At 43.5% G+C, this 27888-nt stretch overlaps 1 protein-coding gene across 2 annotated transcripts; it reads left to right on the top strand.

The window, feature by feature from the left end:
- Positions 1–62: 62 nt before the first annotated feature.
- zgc:101566 (transmembrane protein 263) lies at positions 63–26772 on the top strand. Of its 2 annotated transcripts, none has more exons than XM_010883569.3 (3): positions 63–242; positions 911–1022; positions 24401–26772. In XM_010883569.3, exons 1-3 carry the CDS (start codon positions 237–239, stop codon positions 24679–24681), a joined length of 399 nt encoding a protein of 132 aa, XP_010881871.1. In that variant the 5' UTR covers positions 63–236; the 3' UTR covers positions 24682–26772. The 2 variants fall into 2 exon arrangements, with proteins under 2 accessions (XP_010881871.1, XP_019912078.1); XM_020056519.2 differs by lacking the exon at positions 24401–26772 and adding an exon at positions 4510–4788.
- Positions 26773–27888: the final 1116 nt, after the last annotated feature.

Genomic DNA, 27888 nt, shown 5'->3' with positions numbered 1-27888 from the left:
CGACTGATTATCAACCTTACATATTGAAGAATAATTCCGTAAACATCTCATACGTCACTTCCGGTTATATTTTGACAGCAAAACACTGACATTTTTGTGTTACGAAACTAATCTCTGGTATATAGTTATTTTAACAACGTTTTGCGTTTAAGTGTTCGCATTTATTTTGTAATCCTACTTGTGAGAATTAATTGACAGTGTTTGGAAAGAGGTCAGTCTTCTGCTTCTATCAAAAGATGAAGGTGAGTATGAGAGATGGTTTTGTTTTGTTGAAATCCTACTGTGCGCTAATTTGCATCTAAAAATGCTAAGTACTGAACAGCGTTCGCAATCTCTAAAGTTTGCTTCAGGAAAGTGGTCTTTATTGCAACTGTATGGCAGACGTTTCGGAAATTATACAAATGCTGGTTTCATACACAGAAGAAAATGCACATCGTGTACGACATCACTCGAGTCCCTCCCCCCTGCATAGACGAATGATGCACTCCCAGAAGAAAAAAGAAACTATTTCTTTGCTACTTATGTAGCAACGTTACTGCAGCAGAACATGATGCTGGTTGCTTTATGTATATGTTGGTTGTAACGATATTACAGTAGCCGTGCAATATAGACATGCAGTATTCCTGCTCATTCTATTGTCTGACCAATGTGATCTGTGTAATAGGATTATTTTGGTCAACGCTACTTCATCGTTCACCCTATTCTGTTATAGACTATACAACATATTTCAAGCTTCCATCAAACTTTATTCTAGATTAATTTTTTTATTATTTATGTTCCTGGTTCTTGATGTTTCCATGCCCAATGTATGATGTTCATAATACATGGACAATTTTGTTGTAATAATTATTGGATGGCTACTACAATCCTGAACTGGGAAATGTATTTCTCACCTGTTGTTTTTTTTTAGGTTCCTAGTGATGAAACTGAGGTGGTAGAGGAGGGCAGCAGTTCGTCAACACCAGTGGGCAACTCCAACAGCGAGGAAATACCCCCTTATCTGCGTGAAGAACCTCCTGAAGGTAGGATCCCGATCTTGTTCAAAGTGAAGTTTCACTTCAGGGGTAGTATTGGAACGGGCATGGCCTTGGTTCCAGATGACTGCTGGAAAGGACAACATTGCAATGAGCATTGAACACTTAAGGAACATGTCATTGCCATTCAAATGTTGAATTATTCATGTGGATCCCCATTAGCTGATGCCAATGTGACATCGTCCTAGGCCATACGCACTGGGCCATACGCTCTGGGCCATATACGCCCTGGCCCTAGCAAACAAACAAAAATGGAATCCTGTTTAGTCATTCAGCCGGTGAACACTGTCACTAGCGTTGTCGTGCCGCGGTGTGGAACTGAATATGCAGTATGCCCTAGTGGCCTGCAGAGGGCTGTGTTGGCCTTACCAACAGTTAAGACTATCATCCAATGTAAGGCGCCATGAAAACAGCGGGCGGCACCGGAACCGTATCCCAAGAACTGAGCTCTGTCGGCGACGTGCTGCACTCGCGCACACCTAGTACAGTTAGTCAGTCGTTACCTCACCTTTCACCTTCGCCACCGAGCCTCTGAGTGAAGGCTACGTTTGATTCAGCCAATCTCCCTGCCACCCGTCCACCGATGCACGCAGCATGGGGCTGAGCTGGAACATAATGGACGTTCTGGTGATTTCTGCCTGTGTGATGAGGCCCTTTCTTGCCGACCCTGACTGTACTTTCGTGTAAATGAGGCAAATGGGGATCAACGGCCTCTCCGTCATTCCAGGTCTTGCTTCTGAAACAGCGTAGTGTTTTAAGCCGACCTGGTCTGTTTAATTCAAGTTTAAGTTATGGTTTTCAGGCTCCCTGGTATGGCAGGTGGTTTTTGACCCTCTTCTCTGGGGGGTTTTGGGACATTTTACAATTTAGTTTTAGCCCTGAACTTGCAAACCCGATTCACAAATCAGAGGGCTTAATGATTGGTTTCTCATATGTGCTCGCTCAAATACATGGAATGGCTGGGGGTCCCTGAGGAGATGGTTGAAGACCCCTCAGTTAGTCTGTGCCATGCAGGCTAGCTCAGTCACAGCAACTTGTCTCTCAAAATGGTACAAACTGCAGAATTGACTAGGACGTTTGAAAGGCTTTTGCCCTTTAACCTGGCACGAAACTATACTTGATTTATAGTTATTTAGAGCTGGGCTTTAACCAATATTTCTATGTGTTTGAATAAGGTGGTACTTACCAAACATTTTCCCACCAGGTCCACCTTTTTTCATGTTAGAGCAGTCTGACTAAGGTAGACAAGCAGCTTCCCCTTTGACTGTGGTCGTAGCCTAAAATAAGCATTAGCGCTCTATTTGAGGAAACAGCGAAAATATCAATGCTTATACAATTGTACATATACATGTTTAATATGACTGCACTATTACATTTGTTAGAAGTTAGTGGAGATTTTTGGATTTGTTGAGAGGGGTGGGTCATAGCCTTCATATTAGGCATTTCTGGAACATTCTTTCACATCGCAGCTTTTCTCTGACGTGTCCGAAGGGGACATGGACTAAATCGCTATTGATCCGATTGGTTGAGGATTCATAGGACTAAGAAGAGGGGTACATGTTGGTTAAATACCGCGTGCAGATGTGGAACGTGATCCGGTTCCGCTGCGTTAGGCAGAGAGTTTTGGGAGGCGGGCGGGCGGTCTCTGACCCTACAGCTGTTTTATGTGACTGCAAGTATTTCACGTCCCATCAAATTAATTCCTTCAAAATCTCCCAACAGGGAGTCTGCCATCTCATGTGTCATTCATCGTTATTGGTCTACAAGAGTTTCAATCACATTTTATTTTCCAGCTCGTTGTGTCTGAGGAGCCTGTGTGGTACTGTATTGCACGTGTTTCCTTGGGAGGACTTACTGTGATTTTCCTACTTCTCAACAAGTTTTCCATTCTAATGCAGCAGCAGTTTAGAGCCAGTCTAAGACCCAGTACTAATCTGTGTTCTCTGGACCCAAATAAACAGGATTTAAAAAAAGAAAATGCCCAGCAGGATGTGGTGTTCCATGTCAAACAGAATCAACAGCCAGTGGAGACGGAGAACCCATCTGTAGCACTGACTCTTGCTTTCTGTGCAGCCTTATTACTAATTGAAATGCCTAGCCTAGGCCAAGCAGTGGGCTTCAATACATGCTGCGGGTGGCCATTATATTGCATACAAGAATGAAGAAGCCCAGTTGTAGATTTCTTTTTATATTGCTTTTTTAAATCATTGGATGCAATTTTGAGCGATAACCATATCAGGCATGAAATCCATCTAATAGGCCAATTTTCCGGTTGACCGCAGCTCATGACTCCATCCCAGAGGTAGGTTAATGTGGGCTGGGATGGGAAGTTCTACTTGACATTCGGTGTTCACCTACAGTATAAGCACCCATCGGAAATCAATCATCAGTTAATTACATGGCAACTCGAATCCGTCGTTCCCACGATTGTCGGTGACATCCACCGTTGGAACCAGCGCTGCCGGGGACCCCACTTCAACACCTCATTCGACACCAGAACAAAAAAACACCACAGGACTCGTTGGTTTCCTATCATATCTCCTTACTGAGGTTGCTCACGAAGGGTACCGGCTTGAATTCAATCTCTTACGAGTTATTAATAGGACCAAATGAAGTTTAATCGACTTTTCCCCCTTTTCCCCCATCCTGTTTGTCGGTACAGTGTAGCCCGCTCCATCATGCTGACAGAACCAGTGCACATCAGGCGAGGATGGTGATGTGCTGTGTTACTCTGATGGATGGCCTGTCACACACAGCTGAGCTCTCAGTCTGTGCGCGTGCGTGCGTGCGTGCGCGCGCCACTCCCCGAAGTTCCCGAGCCAACAGCCCGTCCACCTGTGTCCCTGCTTCACTTTTGATTATTAGGACAACGCCTCCAGCTCCGGTCCGCTGTACCCTGAGGCGTCGGAGCTTTGGTCTAATCTCGGTGATTGTACGGCGCTGGAATGTGCTGTGTTCAGGTTCTGACGCGGTAGTCCGTGCAGCTGGCCACTTGAAATGAGGGGTTGACGCCTGCAATAATTATCATCAGTAGTTCTTTATTATAGAGCCGTTGCAGTTAACTGAATACTGTAGGGGAGGAGAAGCCTCTCACTGTGGCCTGTAATGGAGGGCTTTTTATTGTTCACTCCGTCCTCAGGCTGGCTGGTCCACATCTCCAACACAGACAGCGTTTGCTTTGACACGCTCTGTCAAAGCAAACAGAGAGCTCAGAGAGCATATCTCAGTTCCCGAGGCTGCCGAATGGATGGGCAGTTGTCTGTGTGTTCTTGTCAAATCCTGTGTTTGTGTGAAAACTCCACTTGGACGCCATCTGCAACTGTCCCTGTCCGCTCCGCTGCTGTGCCCAAAATGGCCGCTGACTCCCTAAGGCGCTTCTTATTGCCCACAATCCAGTGGGCCCAGGTCAGATGTCTGCGCTACGTAGGGAATACGGAGACTGTTTCAAACTAAGCCCGTGTCTGTCTGCTTCCAGTTTGTGTCACATCGATGCATCGTCCGCTCTGGGGGAGTGGTTATCAGGCCAGAAAATGTTCCGTCATGCCGTCGGTGGGGGGAAGCTGCTCGCTCACATCCAGTGTCGCTGGTCAGACTGGGGCTTGGGTTTCAATGGCTACTCTTGGATCTGCCAGGAAGACCCCGGACTACTTCATACCTTCTGATCTCCATAACCAGGGAGGAAGCAACACGCGCAACTAAACAAACTCTCACAAAAGCATGTACGCACACACACACACACACACATCTCTGCATGTATTGATGTCAGGAAGTGAGAGGAGGAAGACGGTTTGAAATCCTGGAAGTAAGAGGAAGACGAGCTTCTGACCACTGTATTCACTGGGTTTATATCCCTCATTCTATTTCCTCATTAGAAGACAGTCCCTGTATTGTTTTTCACATCTCTGTGTTACTGTTAACTAAATCCTCCTCTGGGGAGTCTTGTCAAATGCTACATGCAGAGAGGCGCAAGCCAGGCGTCTTAACGAAATAATGACGACAAGATTTGCAGTCTCTATTAGAGAAGGGGAGAGAGAGTCTGAGTGAATGGAAATGTCTACTTGTCAAATATGAGCAATTTTAGATGAGGAAAAGCAAGTTGTTTGTGTTGAAATTTATGTTGTGGTTGTTCACATCCAATTATTTTCTTCATGGCGTTCTACTCTCTTATCGGTTCTTTCCTGTCAGAAGGCATGCATTGATAATGTGGTGGGGCTGACAGGTTAAGAGAACAACTATTTTTTCCTCACTGCTGCTGTTTTCAAAGCACTGACAGTCTCTCTTTAGCCGACCGTCTGCAGCAGCACTAAAAATCAGCAAGGCACCAAAACTGGCATCCCGTACAAGCAAATGATGCTACTTCACTACTTTATTAGCTCGTATCTCTCTCTCATTCCCATCCTTTTTTTCTCCACTCTACCCTGTTTTCACTTATCTATCACTTTCTTTCTCTCCCTGAACGATTCAGTCGTTAGTCTATTTAAACTTTTGTGGCGTCAGGGTGGTCTTAATCGAAAGGGGTGTGTTGTGTGTGTGTGTGTGTGTGTCGTGTCTGCAGAGGGAGGGACATGATAGTGTTATGAGTAGCTCTGAATGTGTTGACTGGAGAAAAAGTACAACATGTCTACAATGATTAACCAAAAATCTGCAACACTGACCGTACCGATCACATTGTATGCATTTTGATGGCATCATTTATTGCTATCAGTCGCTTGTTCGAGAGAAATTTGAAGGCCAAAATAAGTTTGCTAAACAACAAATGTATCATTATTATTAGTAGTAATAATTCAAAGAAGAATTCAATAGATACAGTATTGTGCATTCATGTAATATGCATATTGTTTTTGAATCTGTTCAGCCATTTGACATGATGTGGTTTTGTAGCCATCTGCACCAGCTGCACTGACAAGTACCCACAGGTGGGAAATCAGGACGATATAGTCTGGTTAGGGATGAGGCATTAGTGGGACACCAGGGAGAAATGGTTAGGGTGGACCGTATTTTGTCCATTTCCTCTGTCTGGTCCTAAACTGGCTCAGCTGCTATTAAGATCCCGTAGGCTGTCTGCAGAGAAAAACTGAATCACAATCTATGTCCCTGTTTGGTTTACGGGACACCGTGGGATGCTAAACGTCAGAGATGCTGCCAACGTTACCAATAACAGGCCTGGTCAAAGTTGCAGCTGTCCAGTCCACAATGGGGGTGCCCTTCCAGGGGAGAAAATGTGATAGTGTCCTCATGGGTGCCCCTATGTGTAAGGAAATGTGGAAACCCCTTCTCTTTTACTGCCCAAGGAGTTTTTATTTAGCCTGTATTACCCCAAAAAGCATGCACAGATGCGTACTTAATAGCCCCACCAGAAATATTAGCAATTTAACCGTTAGCAGTTTTAGTTTATGCTTACTATAACGTAGCTACTGAAGGTTGTAGTCAGTGACGTTTTTGTCTATCCTGACCCAAAAAGCATGCACGGATGCGTACTTTGGAAATCCACCAGAAATGGTCGCTATATAACCGTAAACAGTTTTATTTTAGACTTACTATAACGTAGCTACTGGAGGTTGTATCCAGCAATCATTTTAGTGTAACGAACACTGGCCCTATTGTTTTCAGGTCCACATCTCTAACCACTACGCTGTTTGACAAGGGGTAGTCAGACAGTCAGTCAGTCATTTTGTGAAGTACACCAGTCCCCCCTGCAGCAAAGCACCCCCACAACATGATGCTGCCACCCCCGTGTTTCACAGTTGGGATGTTTTTCTTTGGCTTGTAAACCTTATGCTTGCAATCTTCCCCTTTTTCCTCCAAACATAACGATGGTCATTATGGCCAAACAGTTACATTTTTATTACATCAGACCAGAGGACATTTCTCCAGAAAGTACAATCTTTGTCCCCATGTGCAGTTGCAACGCCATCTTTTTTATGGCAGTTTTGGAGCAGTGGCTTCTTCCTGTTTATCTCTGTTTCTGACTGTTTATGTCTGTCTCCATCTCTGTGTTTCTGACTCTATGTCTGTCTCCATCTCTGTGTTTCTGACTCTATGTCTGTCTCCATATCAATAAACATATTTAAAAACCTTTATTGGCATGGCTAAACACGGGTTTACATTGCCAAAGCAATTGGAACATTTTATAAACATAAGTTCTCTCATCTCTCTCATCTTCATCCGCTTATCCGGTATGGGTTGCGGGGGCAGCAGCTCCAGCAGGGGACCCCAAAGTTTCCTTTCCCGAGCCACATTTGACAGCTCTGACTAGGGGATCCCGAGGCGTTCCCAGGCCAGTGTCGAAATATAATCTCTCCACCTAGTCCTGGGCCTACCCCGAGGTCTCCTCCCAGCTGGACGTGCCTGGAACACCTCCCTAGGGAGACATCCTGGAGGCATCCTTACCAGATGCCCGAACCACCTTTGCCTTCCGGCTCAGCTCTCTTTTCGTCACAACGGTGCAGTAAAACTAATGCAATACCGCCCCCGCTGCTCCGATTCTCCGGCCAATCTCCCGCTCCATTGTCCCCTCACACGCGAACAAGACCCCGAGATACTTGAACTCCTTTACTTGGGGTAACGCCTCATTCCCTACCCGGAGGAGGCACCCCATCAGTTTCCTGCTGAAAAAAAACAAAAACATTATAAGTTACATAATTTAAAATAAAAACATCTGAAATTCAAAAGCACTACAAACAAGTTTCAAAAGGACTAAGGGATTTCAAATGTTTATTATAAGCTGTGTTGTAAAAAATGCATATAATGTAACTCTCGGTCTCTATTTCCCTGTCGCTGACTCTCTCTCTTTCACCCACTCTGTCTCCGTTTCTCTGTGACTCCCTCTATCTCTCTCGATTCAATTCAAATCTATCTATTGGCATGATGTAAAAATGTGCATGTTGCCAAAGTGAACTGCCAAGCAAATAGATGTTTATTTCTCTCTCTCTATCGCTCTGTCTCTCTTTTTCACTGCCTGTGTCTCTAACTCTATCCATATCTCTCTTGCTTACTCTCATTTGAATTCAATTTGGTTTTTTGGCATGACATAACAATGTAAATATTGCCAAAGTGTACTGCCAAGCAAATTTAGAAGTTTATTTTTCTCCCAATTATCTATTCTTGCTATTTTTCTTAATCCTTCTCTTTTCCTCTCTTCTTGTTTCTCTTTTCTTTCACAGTTTTTCTCTCTCTCTCTCTCGTGTGTCTCTGTTCTCTCTCTTCTCTATCTTTCACACCCACCCTGCTACCCAACCAAATCTGTCCATAAGTCCTATCTCAGAGATATGGAGTTAGACTATGGTGCAAACCGCTTAGAAGAACAAATACTGACACAAGGTGTTTGTCTGTGGACCTTTATTTTTGTGTGCTGCGTATGTGTGTGTGCGCGTGTGTGCGACACAAGATGCAGGCTGGCGGTAGGAGCAGAATAACTTAGATTTCTTCTGTGAATCCCAGCAGATAAAGATGAGCGATTGGGTCCTGTCAGGGCTAGCAGAAACGCAGCCTTATTTCTCATCCCACCTGCCAGTCTGTGTCAGAGGGGCTGAGGGGAAAGGCTCAGCGAGGGGAGAACTGGACTTAAAGCAGGCAGTTGGGGATAATAAAACCTGTGCATTATTCATCTTAATTAATGATGTACAGTTTACCCATTGACTTATCAGGTATATCCCCTTTTACCTCATGACTCTGTCCTTCTAGTTGGTAGAAGTGCCTTTGGCAGCTATCACCGCTTGGGTATGACTCCACCAGTCATTTACTCTGTTCAGACACTCCACTTCATGATACCAGTGTTCTCCACAGGTAATGAGTACCCTTTGGATCTGCTGCCAGGGTTGTAGCTTCACTGTTCAAAGCAGGACTGAGAGACAATAGACAAAAAATGCACCAGTGTGGAGAGGGAGGTTAACCAAATTATTGGGAATGTTTGTTTTACTAAAGCATACTGAGTGAAGGACGGATGTCCAGAGGGAAATCTATTACACATATAATCATGACACAACTGGCTGCCCAGCGATGTTCTGTTTTCAGTGAAACGGCTAGCCTACATGTAGCGAGAAAGCCGACATTCCAACGCTCCCGGAAGTTCAGAGAGTCTCACGTATTTTAATAGCGGCTACCTGACGCCCGCGAATTATATACGATATTCCGGAAATCAAGGGCTGGATCTCTAACCACATACTGCATACTATGGGTGATGGTGAGGTACATACTGTTTAGTATATAGGTGACTATTATGCCAGTGTTTGGGGACATAGGCCTACTACATACTACCTTCCCGGGGGGAGGTGGGGAGGGGGATTTGCAGGAGGCCTATGTCCCCAAACACTGGCATAATAGCCTACCATATACTAAACAGTATGTACTTCACCATCACCAATAGTGTGCAGAATGTGATTAGAGTTACAGCCCTTAATTTGAAAATACTTTTTTATACCGTTGTCACACAACTGTTTACTGTTTCATGACCAATGCAATGTAGGCTGGTTCTTGGTTGTGCTCCAGCGATGTGAGCATTCCAATTCAGCAGTTCTGAATACGAGGCACAGACCGGCCTACATAATCACATCAATCAAATTGTTTGAGGGTTCAGAATAACAGGCTTATATAAAGAAAGGACATTGATCGTGTAAAAAGTGGAGAAAAGAACGCCGATGAACTTCCTGTCAGAGACTGAGAGCTGGTAATAACTTTGTGATGGACCCCAACCTTCCCTACGCGTCTTCAGGGGATATTCTCTAGAAAGAGCAAAATCTTTTAGAATAACTTAACCTTTTCGTTAGACCCTTGAAATGTCATAGTTCTGTGGCATGTATCAAAGACAAAGTGACATTTTAGTCATAACTGTGGAATTGGCTTGATCTTTAACACTCTTGTTGTTTTCCCCCAAATGGAGTGGGGAGGGAGAGGAGAATGGGGAGGAAGTGCTGTGCTTCCTCAGCTAAATACACAAGATGACAAACAGCAGGATTCTTTGAGGTTTGGCCTGAAGAGGAGAGATTATTCAGGAGTGTTATGTGACGGAGCGTCTTCTGAAAATAGATAGAGATTCTATGGTGGATGTTGTTTTGTGTGCAGTGGCTGATGTTTTGTTGCCTGGTAACAGGGCGATGGAGTGTCAGTGAGTTTCTGATATTTGAAGAAATAAGGTGCTGCATGAAAGCAAGACCAATACTGATATATACTTCTGTTGACTGACACACACACACATACACTCAGACCCCCGCAAAGTCTCGCTCAGATACATGAGCTAATTTACCATTGAGCACAGGCTTTTCATTTGGTGACAGACTGATCCATTTGACTGCATGCTTGGTTTCCCTAGTGCTGTAGGCTGCTAATTGTTCAACAGAGATCTGTCTGAGACACTTATCTACTTCTACGCAGCAACAGTAATTAACAGTGTAATGGCTGATTACGGAGAGGAACATTTGACAGCAGAAAGTCTGACAGATTGGACAAGTTGGGAGGAGGAAGGATGGGCAGTGGGTTGGGAGGGGGTAGGATGGGCACTGGGTTGGGAGGAGGTAGGATGGGCACTGGGTTGGGAGGAGGTAGGATGGGCACTGGGTTGGGAGGAGGTAGGATGGGCACTGGGTTGGGAGGAGGAAGAATGGACACTGGGTTGGGAGGAGGTAGGATGGGCACTGGGTTGGGAGGAGGTAGGATGGACACTGGGTTGGGAGGAGGTAGGATGGACACTGGGTTGGGAGCGGGTAGGATGGACACTGGGTTGGGAGCGGGTAGGATGGACTCTGGGTTGGGAGGAGGTAGGATGGACACTGGTTTGGAAGGAGGTAGGATGGACACTGGGTTGGGAGGGGGTAGAATTGACACTGGGTTGGGAGGAGGTAGGATGGACACTGGGTTGGGTCAGTGAGGTGGGAGGGACATTGAGGTGGGCGGGATGGGTGGGTGGGACAGAACATCAGCACCAGTTGCTGGCCCAGGACAGTGGGCAATTCATGGGGTTAGAGCGAGTGACAGTTTCAAACTTTAATTACATTTCCAATGTTTTACAGTGTCAAATAATATTTTTTAATATACATTGTCTTTACATTTTATTTTTATTTTGCATTAATGTGGGAACCGGTTTAGGTATCACCCCACGACCACTATGCTAGCTCTGCTTCTGTGTGGTGGGAAACCATCAGCAGGCAAGGGTATTGGTATTTCAGGTGAGGTTTTGTTTTGGGGAGTTTGCCTGGGTTTTATGCAGCCTTGAGGAGTGGAGTGTGTGGGAGAATAATTAGCACTAGTCTATGACTTGTATGCAGAGTCATGAGGTAAAATGCAAGGCTGAGACACTATTGGTTTTTCTGATATTTGTACCAGTGTCCATCACCTGGCCCCTGGTTGCCCCTGCTGTCTCTGGGGACTGTGTCCATGTGTTAAAAGTGCAGGCACGGACACCACGCTCTCAGCTAACCTTGTTGACGAGTCTCAGCCTGTAGATATTACAGTTGACTTATGGACTTGTGCTTGCGTGCGTGTGTGTGTGCCTGTGTCTATTTGTCTATCAGCGCCTGTCTTTGGGTGACAGTGTGTACACCAGTGAAGGCTAGGCTATGCCCTGCTGTCTGTATCATCTGTGTGTAATGGCTGTGTGCTGGGAGAGTTTTGTTTTTCAGCGTCTTACAAGGAGCTTCTGACCTCAAAGCTATAACTCGGACTGTGCTGAGAGTTTGTTATAACACCGAATGTGCAGGGGGCAAGTGAATCGTTAATGCTGCCTGAATAAAGAGAGCTTTGGACGGTTTGGTTGGGAGCAGAAATCCACGATCTGACCTTGCTCCAACCAAGAGTAAATCCCAGTCTATGTCCCATTTGAAACCACTGTAGGTAGGCTGAGGCAGGCAAAATATAATATTTTCTCATAGTATTTCTTTTAATAGTGCACCAACATTGGCCTCTGGTCACCAAGAAATGTGAACTACGGAGGAAACAGGGTTCCACTTGGCATGCTACCTGAAAGTGTTACCGTAGCAGCGCTCAAAGGTAATTGAGTGAGAAACGCATAATTACCAGTTGCCAGTCAGAGATGCTTCCAGCTAATTTTTAATTGCATTGCGGGTTATAATGTGAGCTGTGCTGTGGAGGAGGTTTTAGTTCGCTAAGACTAAAATCATCACTTCAGGTAGCAGCATCACTCCCCTGGCCTTGTCTTACCTGGGGACAATGCAAAGAGGCACTGAGAGAAGCTGAGACTAAAATCATCACCTCGGTTATACATTATATAAAAACAAATATTCAGTACATACTGATTTGTATAGACTATATACAGATTTGAATTCAGTACATGCTGATTTGTATACACTATATACAGATTTGTATTCAGTACATACTGATTTGTATACACTATATACAGATTTGTATTCAGTATATACTGATTTGTATACACTATATGCAGATTTATCAGTACATACTGATTAATATACACTATATACAGATTTGTATTCAGTATATACTGATTTGTATACACTACATACAGATTTATATTCAGTACATGCTGATTTGTATTCACTATATACAGATTTGTATTCAGTACATACTGATTTGTATACATTATATACAGATTTATATTCAGTACATGCTGATTTGTATTCACTATATACAGATTTGTATTCAGTACATACTGATTTGTATACATTATATACATATTTGTATTCAGTACATGCTGATTTGTATACACTATATGCAGATTTATCAGTACATACTGATTAATATACACTATATACAGATTTGTATTCAGTACTTGCTGATTTGTATACACTATATACAGATTTGTATTCGGTACATACTGATTTGTATACACCATATACTGATTTGTATACAGTATATACAGATTTGTATTCAGTATATACTGATTTGTATACACTATATGCAGATTTATCAGTACATACTGATTAATATACACTATAGACAGATTTGTATTTGGTACATACTGATTTGTATACACTATATACAGATTTGTATACAGTATATACAGATTTGTATTCAGTATATACTGATTTGTAAACACTATGCAGATTTGTATACAGTACATACTGATTTGTATACACTATATACAGATTTTTATTCAGTACATACTGATTAGTATACATTATATACAGATTTGTATTCAGTACATACTGATTTGTATACAGTATATACAGATTTATATACAGTATGCTGATTTTCAAGTAGGATAGCCAAATTCAGGACCAATGTTCAAATCTCCAAACTGTTAGAACATTTTTGGTTTGAAGTCTGTTTTGGGTCTAAAATGAACCAAACTCTGAGAACAAAAGAACAGGCATATTATTAGTAAATCTTTTTGGAGTTGAAGCTGTGGAAGGCCAAGAACGATGGGGCCATTAACAGTTTACATAAAACCATTTACAGTTTAAATAAAACCATTAAAGCCTTAACTTAAAAAAATAATGCATAGAAGGAATAATCATTTTAAATAAAAACAAAAACAAAAGGAAAGGTGTAATATATTCTGGGAAAGTAAACTCCTTGGTGATGATTTGAACTGCAGCTCTCCTGAGTGCTGTCCTTGTTCAAATTTGTGTTTACCCTGGAGGTTTTTGGCCTGCCTGTGATCCATCTAAGGGAAAGGTTCCATTCTCATTTCCCTCTTTGCACCTTGTCTCAAATACTCAGAGGTATTGACCGGGAGAGCGTCATTTTATTGATGTCATTTACAACCTATTCACAAACGGTGTGTCTAGCAGACGTGTGTGAGAAATGACCATCTAATCTGACAAAAGATGAATTAAACTAATTACATTGAATGTGTTTGTTGTGAAAGCCAAACACTATACCCTAATCTGAACAGGAGTGTGTACCTGTCCGTTTGTGCCTGCAGAGGAATCCAGCTGCTCTCTTGGTTATTTATTGTCAATTGCGAAGTCATACTTACTTAAGGACGTTACAGGTTTAGAGAAAGGCTGGACATCATTTTACACAAAGCTTTCAATTAAATACACAACAAAGTCCTTTTTTTCTTGTTCAGCTGCAATAGGCACCTGGGATTAATGGCATCTGCTCTCAGTACCATGACCTATGAGTGTTTGGCCAAACCCAGTTGGCAGGTGGACACCAGATGACCTGAGGGCAGGTAGAAATCAGGTAGAGTGGCTAGATTGTATCTGTTACAGCAAGAGCTCTTTGCTTTTCTAATCACTTCAAAAGATGCCAATATTCCCATTAAGATGTCAACAGGTGCTTACTATGCGGTGGGCTGAGGAGGGTCTGTATACAGTAGAGGAGTATTCGCTACCATGAGGATCCCATGACGCACACAAGCACGCACACGCACGCACACACACATAGAGAAATGACAAACAGACACACACGCACACAAACACACGCATAGAGAAATGACAAACACACACACATAGAGAAATGACAAACAAACACACACACACACACACACACAGAGACACACACACAAACATAGAAAAAATGACAAACACACACACATAGAGAAATGACAAACACACACACACACACACACAGAAGAGAAAATTTAGATGCTGCCTTGCCAATGTTTTGCCAGCAACAGCAGGTCCCTGTACGTCCATCAGTGCACATTAGAACTAGTCTCTAAGGGTCTTGTGTGTATGTCTGTCTGTGTCGGTCTGTGTCTGTCCGTGCCTGTTTCTCCGTGTGTTTCATTCTAATGGTCCTTCTGGCACTCCATACTGCAGAATCTGCATGCTGCAATCTGGAGCCTCTTCCTCCTAGGCTGTGTTCCCAGTGCCACTCTGTTCCCTCTAGTCTGCACAGTGCACTGCATCTGAACAGAACCTCTGGAGCGACTTGCAAAACTACTGCACTATAAAGGGGATAGAATGCAATTTCGGCCACGTCTGTATTATTCCCTGAGAGTCAGCAGAGGCTGAATTAGCCTGCAGGCTGCTGTAAGCCCCCCTCCACTGGTAGAATTTAACAACCATGCAAATATGAAACCCTCAACAGGTTCAATCCGTGTCCCAATTAGCATTCTTTTTCTTCGCCTAGCCCTCAGGTTTCGCTTGAAGCTGGGGCACGGAGTAGGGGAAGGGGCGTGGATTGGAACGTCGGCATTGTCTTTTTGTTTTATGGGATTGTTATTGATGGCTAGGCATTACAGTAGGCATACCTGACCATGGCAATTTACCGTTCTCCTGAGAGAGGCTCCTCGTTGATTAGAGTCATGGATTCAGTCCCAAATGTCACCCTCCTCCGTCAATGGTGCGCTCCTTTGGCTAGGGCATAGGGGACATGGTCAGGAGTGTTGCATTTGGGACGCATGCACAGACTGTCTTAGAGGTTGTTCCAGCACACAGGAGGGGATGGAATGTTTCTGCTCCATCAGCAGCTTTGTTTATTATTGGTCAGTAATATTAGGTCCTATGGACCAATCAGAGGGGGAGTACATGTAGACCTAGGCTTAATGTGATCATACGTTCATGGAGAGGATGGCAAGGAAGGCCGCCGTGTAGAGAAGAGCTTAATTAAGAGGGCTGACGATGGCATAACGATGGCTGCGTGGTATAGATCATAATAGAATGGAGAAGAAGCCTACAGGCTATTGCTCTGGCAGATGATGTGGTTGTATTGGACTAAATGAGAAGCTGGAGCACATCCTCAGCCACCATACATGAAGATCTTAAAGCCCTCTCTGTGTGACCCTCCCCTTTGATCACCGAGTTCCAAGCGTGTGCTTTAGTGATGCTGGCCCATTTAAGGCTCAGCCTGGGCTTCCTCAAAGTCTTGTTCATTCGCTCGCCGTCTTCCCATGTGAACGTGATGATGCAGCTTTAATTAGCTTCCCTGGAGAGCAGTGCCAAAACTGTTCTTAAGAAGCTCAAGAGGTTCGTAGGACTGGATGTCTTAGTTCTAATGTCTGTCTATGTACATTTAAAAAAAAAAAAAGAAGCTCAATCAAATCTGAACTAATATTGTGTCTTAATAGGGTGTTCGGCAACTACGATCCAGAGAAGCTTCAATTAAGTCTATTGGAGGCAAATGCCACACAGATCTTCTACGAATATTTTGGTAAAAGCTACTGCATCAGCCACCGCACCAGAATCTCCTGCAAGCGTTCAGTTTGGCTAAGGTCTGGTGACTGATGGTCATGGCATATCGTCAGCTGCATCAATGAAACCGTTACCAAACGTACTCCCACAATCACCTTCCAAAGTTAGTGAAATGTCCACTTCTGCCATGGCCACCAAAATATACCAACCTTTGCTTGAAAATGGACTGTGCCTAGAGACAGTGAGTCACCTGGCCGTGGCTTGCTACTGTATACAAAACAGCCAGACAAGCAGACTGGCAATCAGTCACTGTTCAATTACTTGTTAGAATGGGCACAACTGGTGACCCGATCGATTTTCTGCATTGTATTATTGTTGCTGCCTGACATGCTGGTTCCATATCCGAAAGGACCAACTCCCTGAGCTTTTCACAAAACACATAAAACGTTATCCAAAGAGGGTGCATCAAAATGATCCAGTCGCTGCAGTGATGTCATTGTGATGAACAAAAATACCAAAAAATTTTCACATCCTTTGTAGTCACTAAATATGTTTGCTGTTCAGGAGGCAAAGGGGTCTGACCCGCCACTCGCTGATAAACTGGCCACTGCGTAAGAACACTGACACAATAAAATAAAACACTTTCCCCTATCAGTAATGCACTTATCCTGGTTTTGCCTTATAGTATCTCAGACAAAAACATCAACCAAGGCTCCAAAAACAGACACAATACAACATTTTACAAAGGAACGCTATTAGTGTATTGATGCAGGTCTTAACATTAACTTGTTACGTGGTGATACATTAAACATCAGGCTAGTGTGTAGAGAATTTCCCAAAACACGACAAACCCAAATGTTCCGTAATGTGTTGATTATGTCTGAAGCCTTGTTTACAGCAATAGTGGTTTTTGATGTTAACAGATATGACAGCCGGATTGTTGTTGACTAACAAGCTGTTGTATGGGTTGTTTTTGACCCACACAGAATTCCTGGTACTTTTAAAAATCTAGAGTGTTGTTTTGCTATAAGCTGTAAGGTCGTGACATTCTAAATGTCTCACGCCTCAGGGAAATGATGACACAAAGCATTAGGGACAGTTTCTGTTTTGGCGTCCAATGTTGTTAATTGAAGTTTCCTTGTTTGCGCTTTGACAGCAGAATAGCATCCAGAGCACACACCCTAGCCTGGCTGACACCTTACTCAAAGTCCTCCTGCCTTCAGAGTCTGGAAAGGGTGTTTTGGATTTTTAGGCAAGAGGTGTTGATAATGAAGTAGACATCCCCGTTTGAAATCGCACAAGTTGTGATCCAGCTTCACTAAAGCACCGACCCACGAAACTAAACTGTCTTGTTCAATTCTAAAATCTCTGATATAGCGAATCCATGAGGAAGCTTGCCGCAGCAGTTGCGTGTGCTAACTGCCAGTTAGTAAAATGTTCTGAGGTAATGTTGTCACCATAGGCTCTCCCAGCACAAAGGGTTGTGCCAGTCAGGCTATAACCGCCCTACATGGCACCCTGTTTCCAGGAGGCAGTGTTGCCAGATGGGATGACTTGTGCAAATGTGCAAAAATTGCCTTCGATGTGTCGATTTACATATAGGGTTGAATAGAAACCAGAAAAGGAACCAGGCAAGCCTAGTTCAGCCAGGCAGAATATTTGTACCACTACTAATATCAATCAAGAATACTCATGAAACATGAAGGACATTTGTTTTTGTGACTCTAGCGTTAATGTTTCAAGAGTAACTGTTAGCTGACTAATTTATGCTTATTTGGCAAATGTACAAAATGCAGACCGGTCTACAGTTCATGAAGTCTATACATTTTGAAGTTACGATAAAGTTGGTATTGCAGCTGATTCAGACAAAAAGCATGACCATTTTCAGTGGAAGCCCACCAGACAGCATGCACATTTTGCTGTGGATATTAGAGAGGTATGTGACTTAGTCTAACTAAGTTAATTGTTACATTTGCTTGAGCAACCCATGCTAAACTGGCGACACACACACAGTGTACTCAAATTGGATTTGATACGAAAATGAACACACCTGTGCTGTTTGTGGCAATAACACCATTCTCTGTCTGGCACTATTTGACCTGTCTAGCTGTTAGGTGGTCTTCGCATATGTGTCCATTCAGATCCGGTCTGTGTTTGGGTGTCCATGGCAACAGGCATAGCAATGGACATTACAAAGGCATAAGGCTGGGTGCTAGTTGTTCCTTAAAATAAATCATTGTTGTGGCAGTGGCTAAAGTCGCTGTAACTTCTGGTAGAAGATATTGACAGTGCGTACAGTATAGTAATTCCCCAAACCCTTGAACTAGTACATTTTGTGTCAGTGTCACAAAGTCTGATTCATTTAGGATTTATTTGTTATTTGTGTTGTTATTGTTATTAAAATACAAAACTGAAATACAAACATTTGATAATTCTCCACCACAGAGAGTTAATACTTAATGTGAAAATACATTTGGGTGTTGGCCGTGTGCTTTGAGTAATAGTCCTCTTGAATGGTGAACGTCAGAGAGAGTTTAAGCTTTCTTGCAGAGGGCGGCAGGTTCTTCTCAACTTTTCAGGGCATTGCTTAATTCATTTTCCCTTCTATCCTGACAAGTGCCCCAGGCCCTGTAGATTAGAAACATCCCCATCATATCATGCTTCGGAGAGTGAGAATCTACAGACACTGATATGTTCATATAGAAATAATGTGCATAACTACATTTTAACACTGATGGAGGCTAGTTAGCTTGTGTGATTCTGAAGATGTTTGGTTACAGCTGAGCAGTTTTAGTATTTCTGGCAATGTAAAAATATTAATTGGTAGCATTAACATCACACTAATCCTAAACTATCCTCAGATTGACATTATAGTATGGCAGTACTTCCTCTGTCTTAGACATGAGACTTCTCATCGCTTTACCCTGGTCAGATGTAAGTCAGCTATCAACATCTCTTTGGAGGTGTGGGGCGTAGATGTATTTATTTAGAAAAAGAAATTGAACATAATTCATGAAATATCAATTGACACATGGGTAAGTTGATACATTCCTCACAGGAATGGTTGCCATTGGAATTTTGCCTTGAATGTCCTTTAGTTTTGTAGTATGGTGTTCTGATTGCATTGCTGTTCATAGTAATATAAAATTGAGGGAACCTGGGAAGTCTTCTGAATTCTGCATGGCTGATTTGTGGTCGGGTATAATCCAACACTGGCAGCAGCAATGAGGGCCACAGCATTGTGATTAAAGACAAACACAAATAGCTTCTCTTAGCTACTTAAAAAGCCAACATGGTTAAATAATTTTATGTAACACGGGTATTCAACTCTGTACCTTAAAGCCCATTCCACCCTCTAATAAAGTATTTATTTTGACCTGGACAACGGAGGGGTGCAAAAATTGAGTGATAGCCTTCCTTCTTCAAGATCCCTTTTACCCCTGTACAAATCACCCACTTTACCACCAACAAAGCAACCCCAGACCATCACCGCCAACTACGCCAAATGTTTCCCATCTTTCTCTGTCCAGTGTCTGGGTTCTTTTGCCCATCTTTTTATTGACCAGTCTGAGATAGCTTTTTCTTTGCAGCTCTGCCTAGGAGGCAAGCATCCTCGAGTCGCCTTTTCACTGTTGATGTTGAGACTGGTGTTTTACGGGTACTATCCTCAACAAGTGGCCAAGAAGCCACTTGTTGAGGATCTGTGAGGCATCTTTCTCTCAAACTAGACACTCTAATGTATTTGTCCTCTTGCTCAGTTGTGCACCGAGGCCTCCCACTCCTCTTTCTGTTCTGGTTAGAGACAGTTTGCGCTGTTCTGTCAAGGGAGTAGTACACAGCATTGTACGTGACCTTTACTTTCTTGGCAGTTTCTTGCATGGAATAGCCTTCATTTCTCACAAGAATAGACAGACATGTTTCAAAAGAAAATTATTTGTTTCTGGACATTTTGAGCCTGTAATCGAACCCACAATTGCTGATGCTCCGATACACAACTAGTCTAAAGAAGGCCAGTTTTATTGCTTCTTTAATCAGCACAACAGTTTTCAGCTCTGCAAAAATAATTGCAAAAGGGTTTTGTAATGATCAATTAGCCCTTTAAAATGATAACCTTGGATTAGCAAACGCAACGTGCCATTGGAACACAGGACTGATGGTTGCTGATATTGGGCCTATATGTAGATATTCCATTAAAACATTAACAATGTCTATACTTTATTTCTGATCAATTGGATATTTTAATGGACAGAAAATTTGAGTATCTTTCGAAAACAAGGACATTTTTAGTGACCACAAACATTTGTGACCACAATTAGCGTAGCCAGTTCAGCCAGGAAACCTGAGTGGTAATTGGTCAGCAACGCATCAGCTGATGCAGGATCGCTCCTATCACATGTCAGATTGTATACCTGTCTATTTAACCATCAGCTTACTCACTCAAGTATGTTCAAGCTCGTACTAGCATGCGGGTGCACGCCCGCCCACCACCCCTGCCTCCACCTGTTTGGTTCTGTGTTCCTTGTGGGGCGGCTCAGTACCGTGTACCTTGCTCATTGCCATGGAAATTGCATTAATAATATCAAGGTTATGTTATTGTTGGTAGTATCATATACACAGTCATGTGATGGCAATGAGTTACCCTAGAGTAGCAGAACCTAATGCCAAGGCATTGCATGTACAGGGCTGTGCAGAAGTTCTCCAATAAATTGTTAAACAAATGCGTGGTGTTTTCTGTCCGAACCATCATAAGGACATCTTGGGCCATGATATCAGGCTGTATTTTTCCCTAAGCTGGAGGACAGGCTTGAAGGGTTTATCCTCACACAATGGACAATCATAGCACATTGCACAGTCGTGGGGTTCAGTGGGATAGCAGCGGCCAGTGTGATTGGCTCCCCTCCCGGGCAGTAAAAACGTTTTGATTACGGCACCATTTGGGGCGTATCCCCACATGGCCTGTCGGATTGGTAGGGTAAAGAAGCCATTATCTGGACATTGTCCCCCTTTGAGAGCCACCAGGGCCCTCAGGGGCCCCAGTCATTTTGGTGGCAGTAGGGAGAATCATCTCCAGGAGTGTCTTCTGTGTCGTATTGTAGGGATCGGGATACCCTCGCTGTCATTTATTCAGAATTGCCTCATGCAGCGATCTTTGACAGGTTACTATCAGTATAACTGTTACTATCAGAATCAGGTCCAAGTTCCTTAAGGTGAACTTTTTTAGCAGTGTCATTCAAATCGCCCATCACCTCATAGATGGAGGATTTATTGTCAGGTATAGAAGAATAACACTCAGCTTCAGTCAACATACAAGTGACAGCGTCTGCCTTTAGAACCCCGTCTTGGTTTAGGCTTATTAGGATTGCCGTTGTGAATGTAACCCTTAAGCACGTTAAGGTGAAACAAGGAACATAAAGTATCTCTGTCAGATCTCTGTCAGATGAGGATTGCAATCGTGGGGTGAGGGATGAAACCTCATATACGATGGTTCAAAATCTTACAGGCTAGACACTTTAGGAAAAGGTTGTTTGAGGAGTAGAGTTGGGTGCCAAACAACTGTCCTGTAGTGCGTTTCATCCTTTTCCTCCGTCCGGGATCAGTATCTGATACAGACGTTTTTGGGGTTTGCTTGGGAGAAAAGGGAAGGTATGTGTTCCTGTTGTACTGGAGAATCCATTTGGTTTGGTTCTGGCGAGGTTGTGAGTTCCAGGCCTTTGTAACAAGCCCGCCAGGACTCCAAAGATGAGTATGGGCCACATCTCAGCAGGGTTAAGCCCATTCTCCAGGGGTTTGTCTGAGGAGTGATAGGCCTTTTGAATCAGTGGGTAATGAGGCCCAGTCATCCAGTCCAGATGGTTCTCTGGGCAGTAGAGTAGATGAGTGTTGGTTCAGTAAAGTAGATGTGTGTTGGTCCAATAGAGTAGATGTGTTTTGGTTCAGTAGAGTAGATGTGTGTTGGTCCAGTAGAGTAGATGAGTGTTGGTTCAGTAGAGTAGATGTTGGTCCTGTAGAGTAGGAAGCCCGCCAGGAATCCAAGGATGAGTCTGAGACAGATCTCAGCAGAGTTAAGCCCCTCCTCCAGGAGTCTTCTGCTTCTCTCATCTCACTGTCTGTGGCTCGTTTGCAGTGTGTGGGAAGAATCCAAGTCGTCTGACCTCAGCATCGTACCACCAGATGGTTGTATCTGAATTGGTGCTTAAAGCAAGGTGCAATGATGAAAACTCACTAATAGTTTTTGATCTATATGATTTAGGTAATGGGTACAAAATATAGCTAAAACCCATAATAGTGCACTAGTGTGGCAATGATTAAAAAGTGGTGGATCTTTAATGTTAGGAGAATAAAAACTCCAGCTAGTAAACAGCAGGCCTAACCGTAGTAATATTTGGCTACCTAATATACAATACATTTTAAAAAATACACTTAAAAAGAAAAAATTACCTATAGTTCCCCAATGGTTCTTGGAATAGAGAAGTATCTAACTTGTACAACTTGCGGTCGTCAGTCAGTTGCGCAGTCCCCATGACGATAGTGGCTGTAACTCCGTGTGGCTGTGAATCTTAATGCTTTCTATGAAGACATGCCGTCTGTGTAAATAGGGCTGAAAAGCTCACCCTGACCGACTGGCTCTCACTCCTCTCTCAGCACCTACCACTACATGTACTGTAGAAGGGGAAAGGGGGGTGTTAGACATACCGGGCTGTCACCTCGGTGTTCCGCTCGGATTGACGCGGGAGAATATATATCACTGTGTTTAATCATGCAAGGGCGCGAGGGACTACTTTGTCAGCCCAGGCGGAGTGGTACATAATGTCCGAGCTGTGAAGAGAGTGGGCGATAGCTCCATAAAGACCTGTTTACTGCACAATGAAGTCAATGGGCTGGATTCACTCAGAAATGATGACGCATTAATCAGTGAGTGAATGTGACTTCACTGAATGCTACAGAGATTTATTAGCGTGGTACACTTTGGAGAGAGCCATTAAGTTCAAGGACCTCTTCCTCTTGCTCTCACGCTTTAAAGCTTTCCTCTCAATATTTCATGCCTAGTGAAAAAGCTTATGACACAGACACATTAGTGGTTGGAATGCTTTTGTAGTCATCTGTTAGCATCAAAAACTACCAATGGACTTCGAACTGTAATTCTCTTCAGCCACAGTCAATGTAGACCATAATACATTTCTTATAGGCCTTGATTCTCCTGTGCAGTACAGCTGAGTTTCCCCTAATAAGCTTTTTATTCCAATAGGCTTGTGCAGGTGACGGCTTCAATAATATTTCTTAAGACGTATTCCGCTGTGCAGGAAACCAGTCCATAAGATTAATAACCAGGTAGCGTATCTTAACAATTTGTATGTAAATAGGAGATCACACAGGCTTTTGATCCGACAGGAAGCATTTACAGTAATGACTGATATACAGTCAAGCACCCTTTTAACATTCTCCTCCTTCCGTTGGTAAAGAGCAGACGCTGACAGGCCTTTGTATTGAGACGTTGTACTGCAGGTGGGATCATCGTTTAAGTGGCAGTCTGACTCAGGTGGACTGCACTGTATGCCCCATGTTGGTTGAGAGCGTACCCATCGCTGCATCTTCTATCACCAGGCAGAATGGCTGTTCTTTACGTATCTAGAGTACTAGGCCCTCATTGGCAGTGGCCAATATCCAAGCAGTTTATTACCAATTTTCAAGCACCATATTTATATTACAGTCATGTACAGGACCACACAAGATCTCATGTATTGTCTCCAATATGAGAATGGAGTCGATGAAGCTTTGCTGGACCACCATCTTGGAACACTTTGTAGAAGGGCTTTACTAGATCATTTTGTTCCAGTTGCTGATTTTAAATGACAGATGGGAGGGCTGTGAAGCACAACTTGCACGTTTTTTTTTTTTAAATATGCTCTTTTAAATGATCCTATGCACTTGTACCATTTAAGCTCTTGATGTTGTGTTTTCGTGTTGTGCTTTGTGTTTAATCATGCTTTTTGGCCAGGCCCCGCTGAAATAAATTAAAATCTCTGCGCTGGTTAAATCAAGGACAAAATGAATGAACTAAACAAAATCCCTTTGCAACGCAACCCGTTTGATCAGAGCCTCATGGAGCCACCATGTAGAGAAGGTTTTTGGGGAATGTAGGGTGATGGATCTGCAACTGGGAACTACCCTGAAGAAGACAAGCAATGACAAGGGTTTTAACTGAAACCTTTCAGGCCCCTATATTCATGTGTGAATGTATGAATGACTATATTTCTCTGTTTCTTCCTCTCTCTCTATTTCTCTCTCTCCCTCTCTCTCTCTCTCTGTCCCTCCCTCCCTCTCTCTCTCTGTCTCTGTCGGTCTCTTTCTCTGTCTCCCTTTCCCACCCTGCAGAAGGAGAGAAGGACCACCCTAAAACCGAGGCTGGTGTTATATGGAGGGTGACAGGCAGTCTTTTCAACATGACCAGAGGGGCGGTGGGAGCGACGTGGGGAGGCGTGTCCTGGGTGGGGTGTAAAAGCTATGACATCACCAAGACCGTGGTGACCAGCGTGCCAGCCGCCGGCGTCGGATTGGTCAAGGGCGGCGTTTCCGCGGTGACAGGAGGTGTGGGGGCCGTAGGGTCTGCTGTGGCCAGTAAAGTTACACAGAAGAAAAAGGACAAATCTGATTAGGTGCAGACCCACCAGCAAACCCCGTGCTTCAGTATCATGTAGAAATGTCCTGATCTGTCTGCTGTGAGTCTGGTTTACAGAAACGTAGTTAACTCTGATTTTTACGCAAATTGTGAATTGACAGTTGGTGGGGAAACTTGCGCAGAGATCCGAGTACATTCTTATTAAAGATGGGAAGTTTATTTGTTGTGTGGGAAAGAATAGGAAAGTGGAACTTACTGCTTAGCTACTTTTGGGAGGAATCTCCTGGCTCTTTGATTAATCCTGGTGTAGGAAAGGAGTAAGCTAATGATAGGAGGACCGAGCACACACATTTCTCAAATTCCTGAGGTTAATTAAACCCGTCCAGTCTTCGCTCGGAAAGGTGCGCTTAGATCAACTAAGTCCTGAAACAAAGTGAAAGGTAGTTTACACAAGTTAATTTGATCAGTTTGACATTAGTGGTTGGGGAATACACACATACCAGTGTGTGCATGTGAATATGTGTCATAGCCATGTAAATAGTAGGTATGTGAGTCCTATTGAAAACAGTGGAAACCGTAGGGGGACTTAGAGGTGTTGCAGTTAGTCAGATCAGGAACTCCTTTTATACTTGGATTTGTATTGCACTGCCAGTGAGGGGAGCTGCCTTTCTTTTTTCTCCTTTCCTTTTGCTTCCTTAGTTGCCCGTGTGGTTAATAAAGCATGTTATTGCGCAGAAAAACGGACAGGAGTCCTGAAATTTAGCATTCGTTACACACTACATCGAAAGAGATCCTGAGCTGTTGAGAGAAATGAAGTATGATTTCACCACCAATAAATCACACTGTATGTAGGGTTAAAGGGTCAGAGTTCATGGGTGCGTCTTGACATGGGCTCTTGTCTAAAGCGAGGCACTATATAGGTAACAGTGTGCTGTTAGGACCATCCTTTTTATTCACTTGTTGGGACTGCTTAAATGTATATTGATGTGCCTACCTGTACATAATGTACATTATATTAATAAGTACTGATTGATATTTGACACATTCCTGGAGTAGATGGGACTGTCAAAAAACAACCTGCTCTTTCCTTCCATGAATCTAGTTTCTCTAGTAGCCACGGTTGCTATTTGACATGACTGTTAAATGACAACGAGTTGACATGGTTGCACAAGCAGATCAGATCCGAGATTGTTTGAGTACATTATTGTGCATGGTTCTGAATTACAGTCTGTTTTGAAGTGACGCTAAATCTACATAAGCAATCTCTTGTTTGTTTTCCCTATCTTTTTTTCTTGTAATTTAACATTCACTCTCAGTTTGTTTTTGTTTGAAATATTCCTCACATTATGCATTGCATGTTTCAGGTAGGTTTTGCTCTATTTGACCCCAAAATAATCAACTGTGACAACAAATAGAAAAACAACCTCTTATATTTATTTATTTCCCCTTCATGGACTGCACCAAACTGGATTAATGGAAGAAATTATTTTAGACACCATAAAATACATCTCAGTATTACATTTATTGTCCAACAAGTGTTTAAAGGCCTTGAATGTTTAATTCTAAGATTTGATTATTCAGATATTTATTACAAATCTCCAAACTTCTTTTTGTATTGAGCTAGGGCATGTTTCTCAAGATCCAGAAAATAATAAGACTATTTTAAAGCAATCCCTTAGGTCTTGCAGAGCAAATTCAATAGTTCAAATATATTTGACAGAATAGTGATAACAATCTTATTCCTATTATTGACCAAAAAATCTTTAGTGGGTTTAACCATGAGTGATGAAGTTGACAATCCTCTGACACTCAACAGACATCATTCATATTTCATTTTTATGCTTTTTTCCATTATCTCAATGTACTGTTTTCTTTTGCACTCATGCTAGTTAATAAATGTCTTGGAGTCTCTGTTACTGAGTTGCAACCCGATTTACACCTTATTTACTATTTCGTGTGCCACTTGTGACAAGGGCTCTGGTCGAGTGTAGCATACTAAATTGGCAATAATGTGCAAGTTGGGACACATCCCTGGACTTCTGAGACCGAGTAGATTTTTGTCTATGATAGAACTATTTTTGCAAAAACTGATGCTGTATTCTATAAATAAAGCTACTCTGTATTTTAATTCAGATGTTTGCATTTTATTCTGTAGCTAGAAGAGCTTCATTGGTTGTGGGTCACCGGTAGCCCAGCAAAGCCTCCTGATCCTGTTTCCGTTAGAGATCGTAGGATCAGGTGGCTCTGCTGGGCTACAGTGTACGTATATACCCATTCCCTGATGACATTCCCTCTACCCTGCTCATACCATCCAAGGGAGTGTTGAGCCCATCAAAGGTTCAGCTTAGCGGAAAAGAAATCAGTGTCATCATGTACTGAACATGGCAGAATTGTTTTGGAGAAAATCACATGGTAATAGAAATTTACTCTAAATCAACTTGATTTGTAAATCTTTGCAGTGTCACTGCTCTGATTTAGTAGGTGGAGTTGCAACCCCTGAGTCCGTCCTCTACACCCCCTGAGTCCGTCCTCTACGACCCCTGAGTCCGTCCTCTACGACCCCTGAGTCCGTCCTCTACGACCCCTGAGTCCGTCCTCTACGACCCCTGAGTCCGTCCTCTACGACCCCTGAGTCCGTCCTCTACGACCCCTGAGTCCGTCCTCTACGACCCCTGAGTCCGTCCTCTACGACCCCTGAGTCCGTCCTCTACGACCCCTGAGTCCGTCCTCTACGACCCCTGAGTCCGTCCTCTACGACCCCTGAGTCCGTCCTCTACGACCCCTGAGTCCGTCCTCTACACCCCTGAGTCCGTCCTCTACACCCCTGAGTCCGTCCTCTACGACCCCTGAGTCCGTCCTCTACACCCCTGAGTCCGTCCTCTACACCCCTGAGTCCGTCCTCTACACCCCTGAGTCCATCCTCTACACCCCTGAGTCCATCCTCTACACCCCTGAGTCCATCCTCTACACCCCTGAGTCCATCCTCTACACCCCTGAGTCCATCCTCTACACCCCTGAGTCCGTCCTCTACGACCCCTGAGTCCATCCTCTACACCCCTGGCTTATCTTGCAGTGTCTGTCTGCTGTGCACCAATGACACTGATGGCTGCTGATAATAGAGGGCTTCAGGTCGGGTGCCTCTCATACACCCCGAAAGGTGTGAAATAAAGCTCTCAGTGTCTTGTGTCATCCGGCTGTGGACGTGCGGATGACTTCAGCTTCATTCACACACTGAAACCCTGTC

The sequence above is a fragment of the Esox lucius genome, chromosome 19, assembly GCF_011004845.1.
Source record: "Esox lucius isolate fEsoLuc1 chromosome 19, fEsoLuc1.pri, whole genome shotgun sequence".
NCBI classification, from domain to species: domain Eukaryota; kingdom Metazoa; phylum Chordata; class Actinopteri; order Esociformes; family Esocidae; genus Esox; species Esox lucius.
The sequence above is the reverse complement of the archived record's forward strand: the minus strand, read 5'-3'. Positions and strand labels throughout refer to the sequence as shown.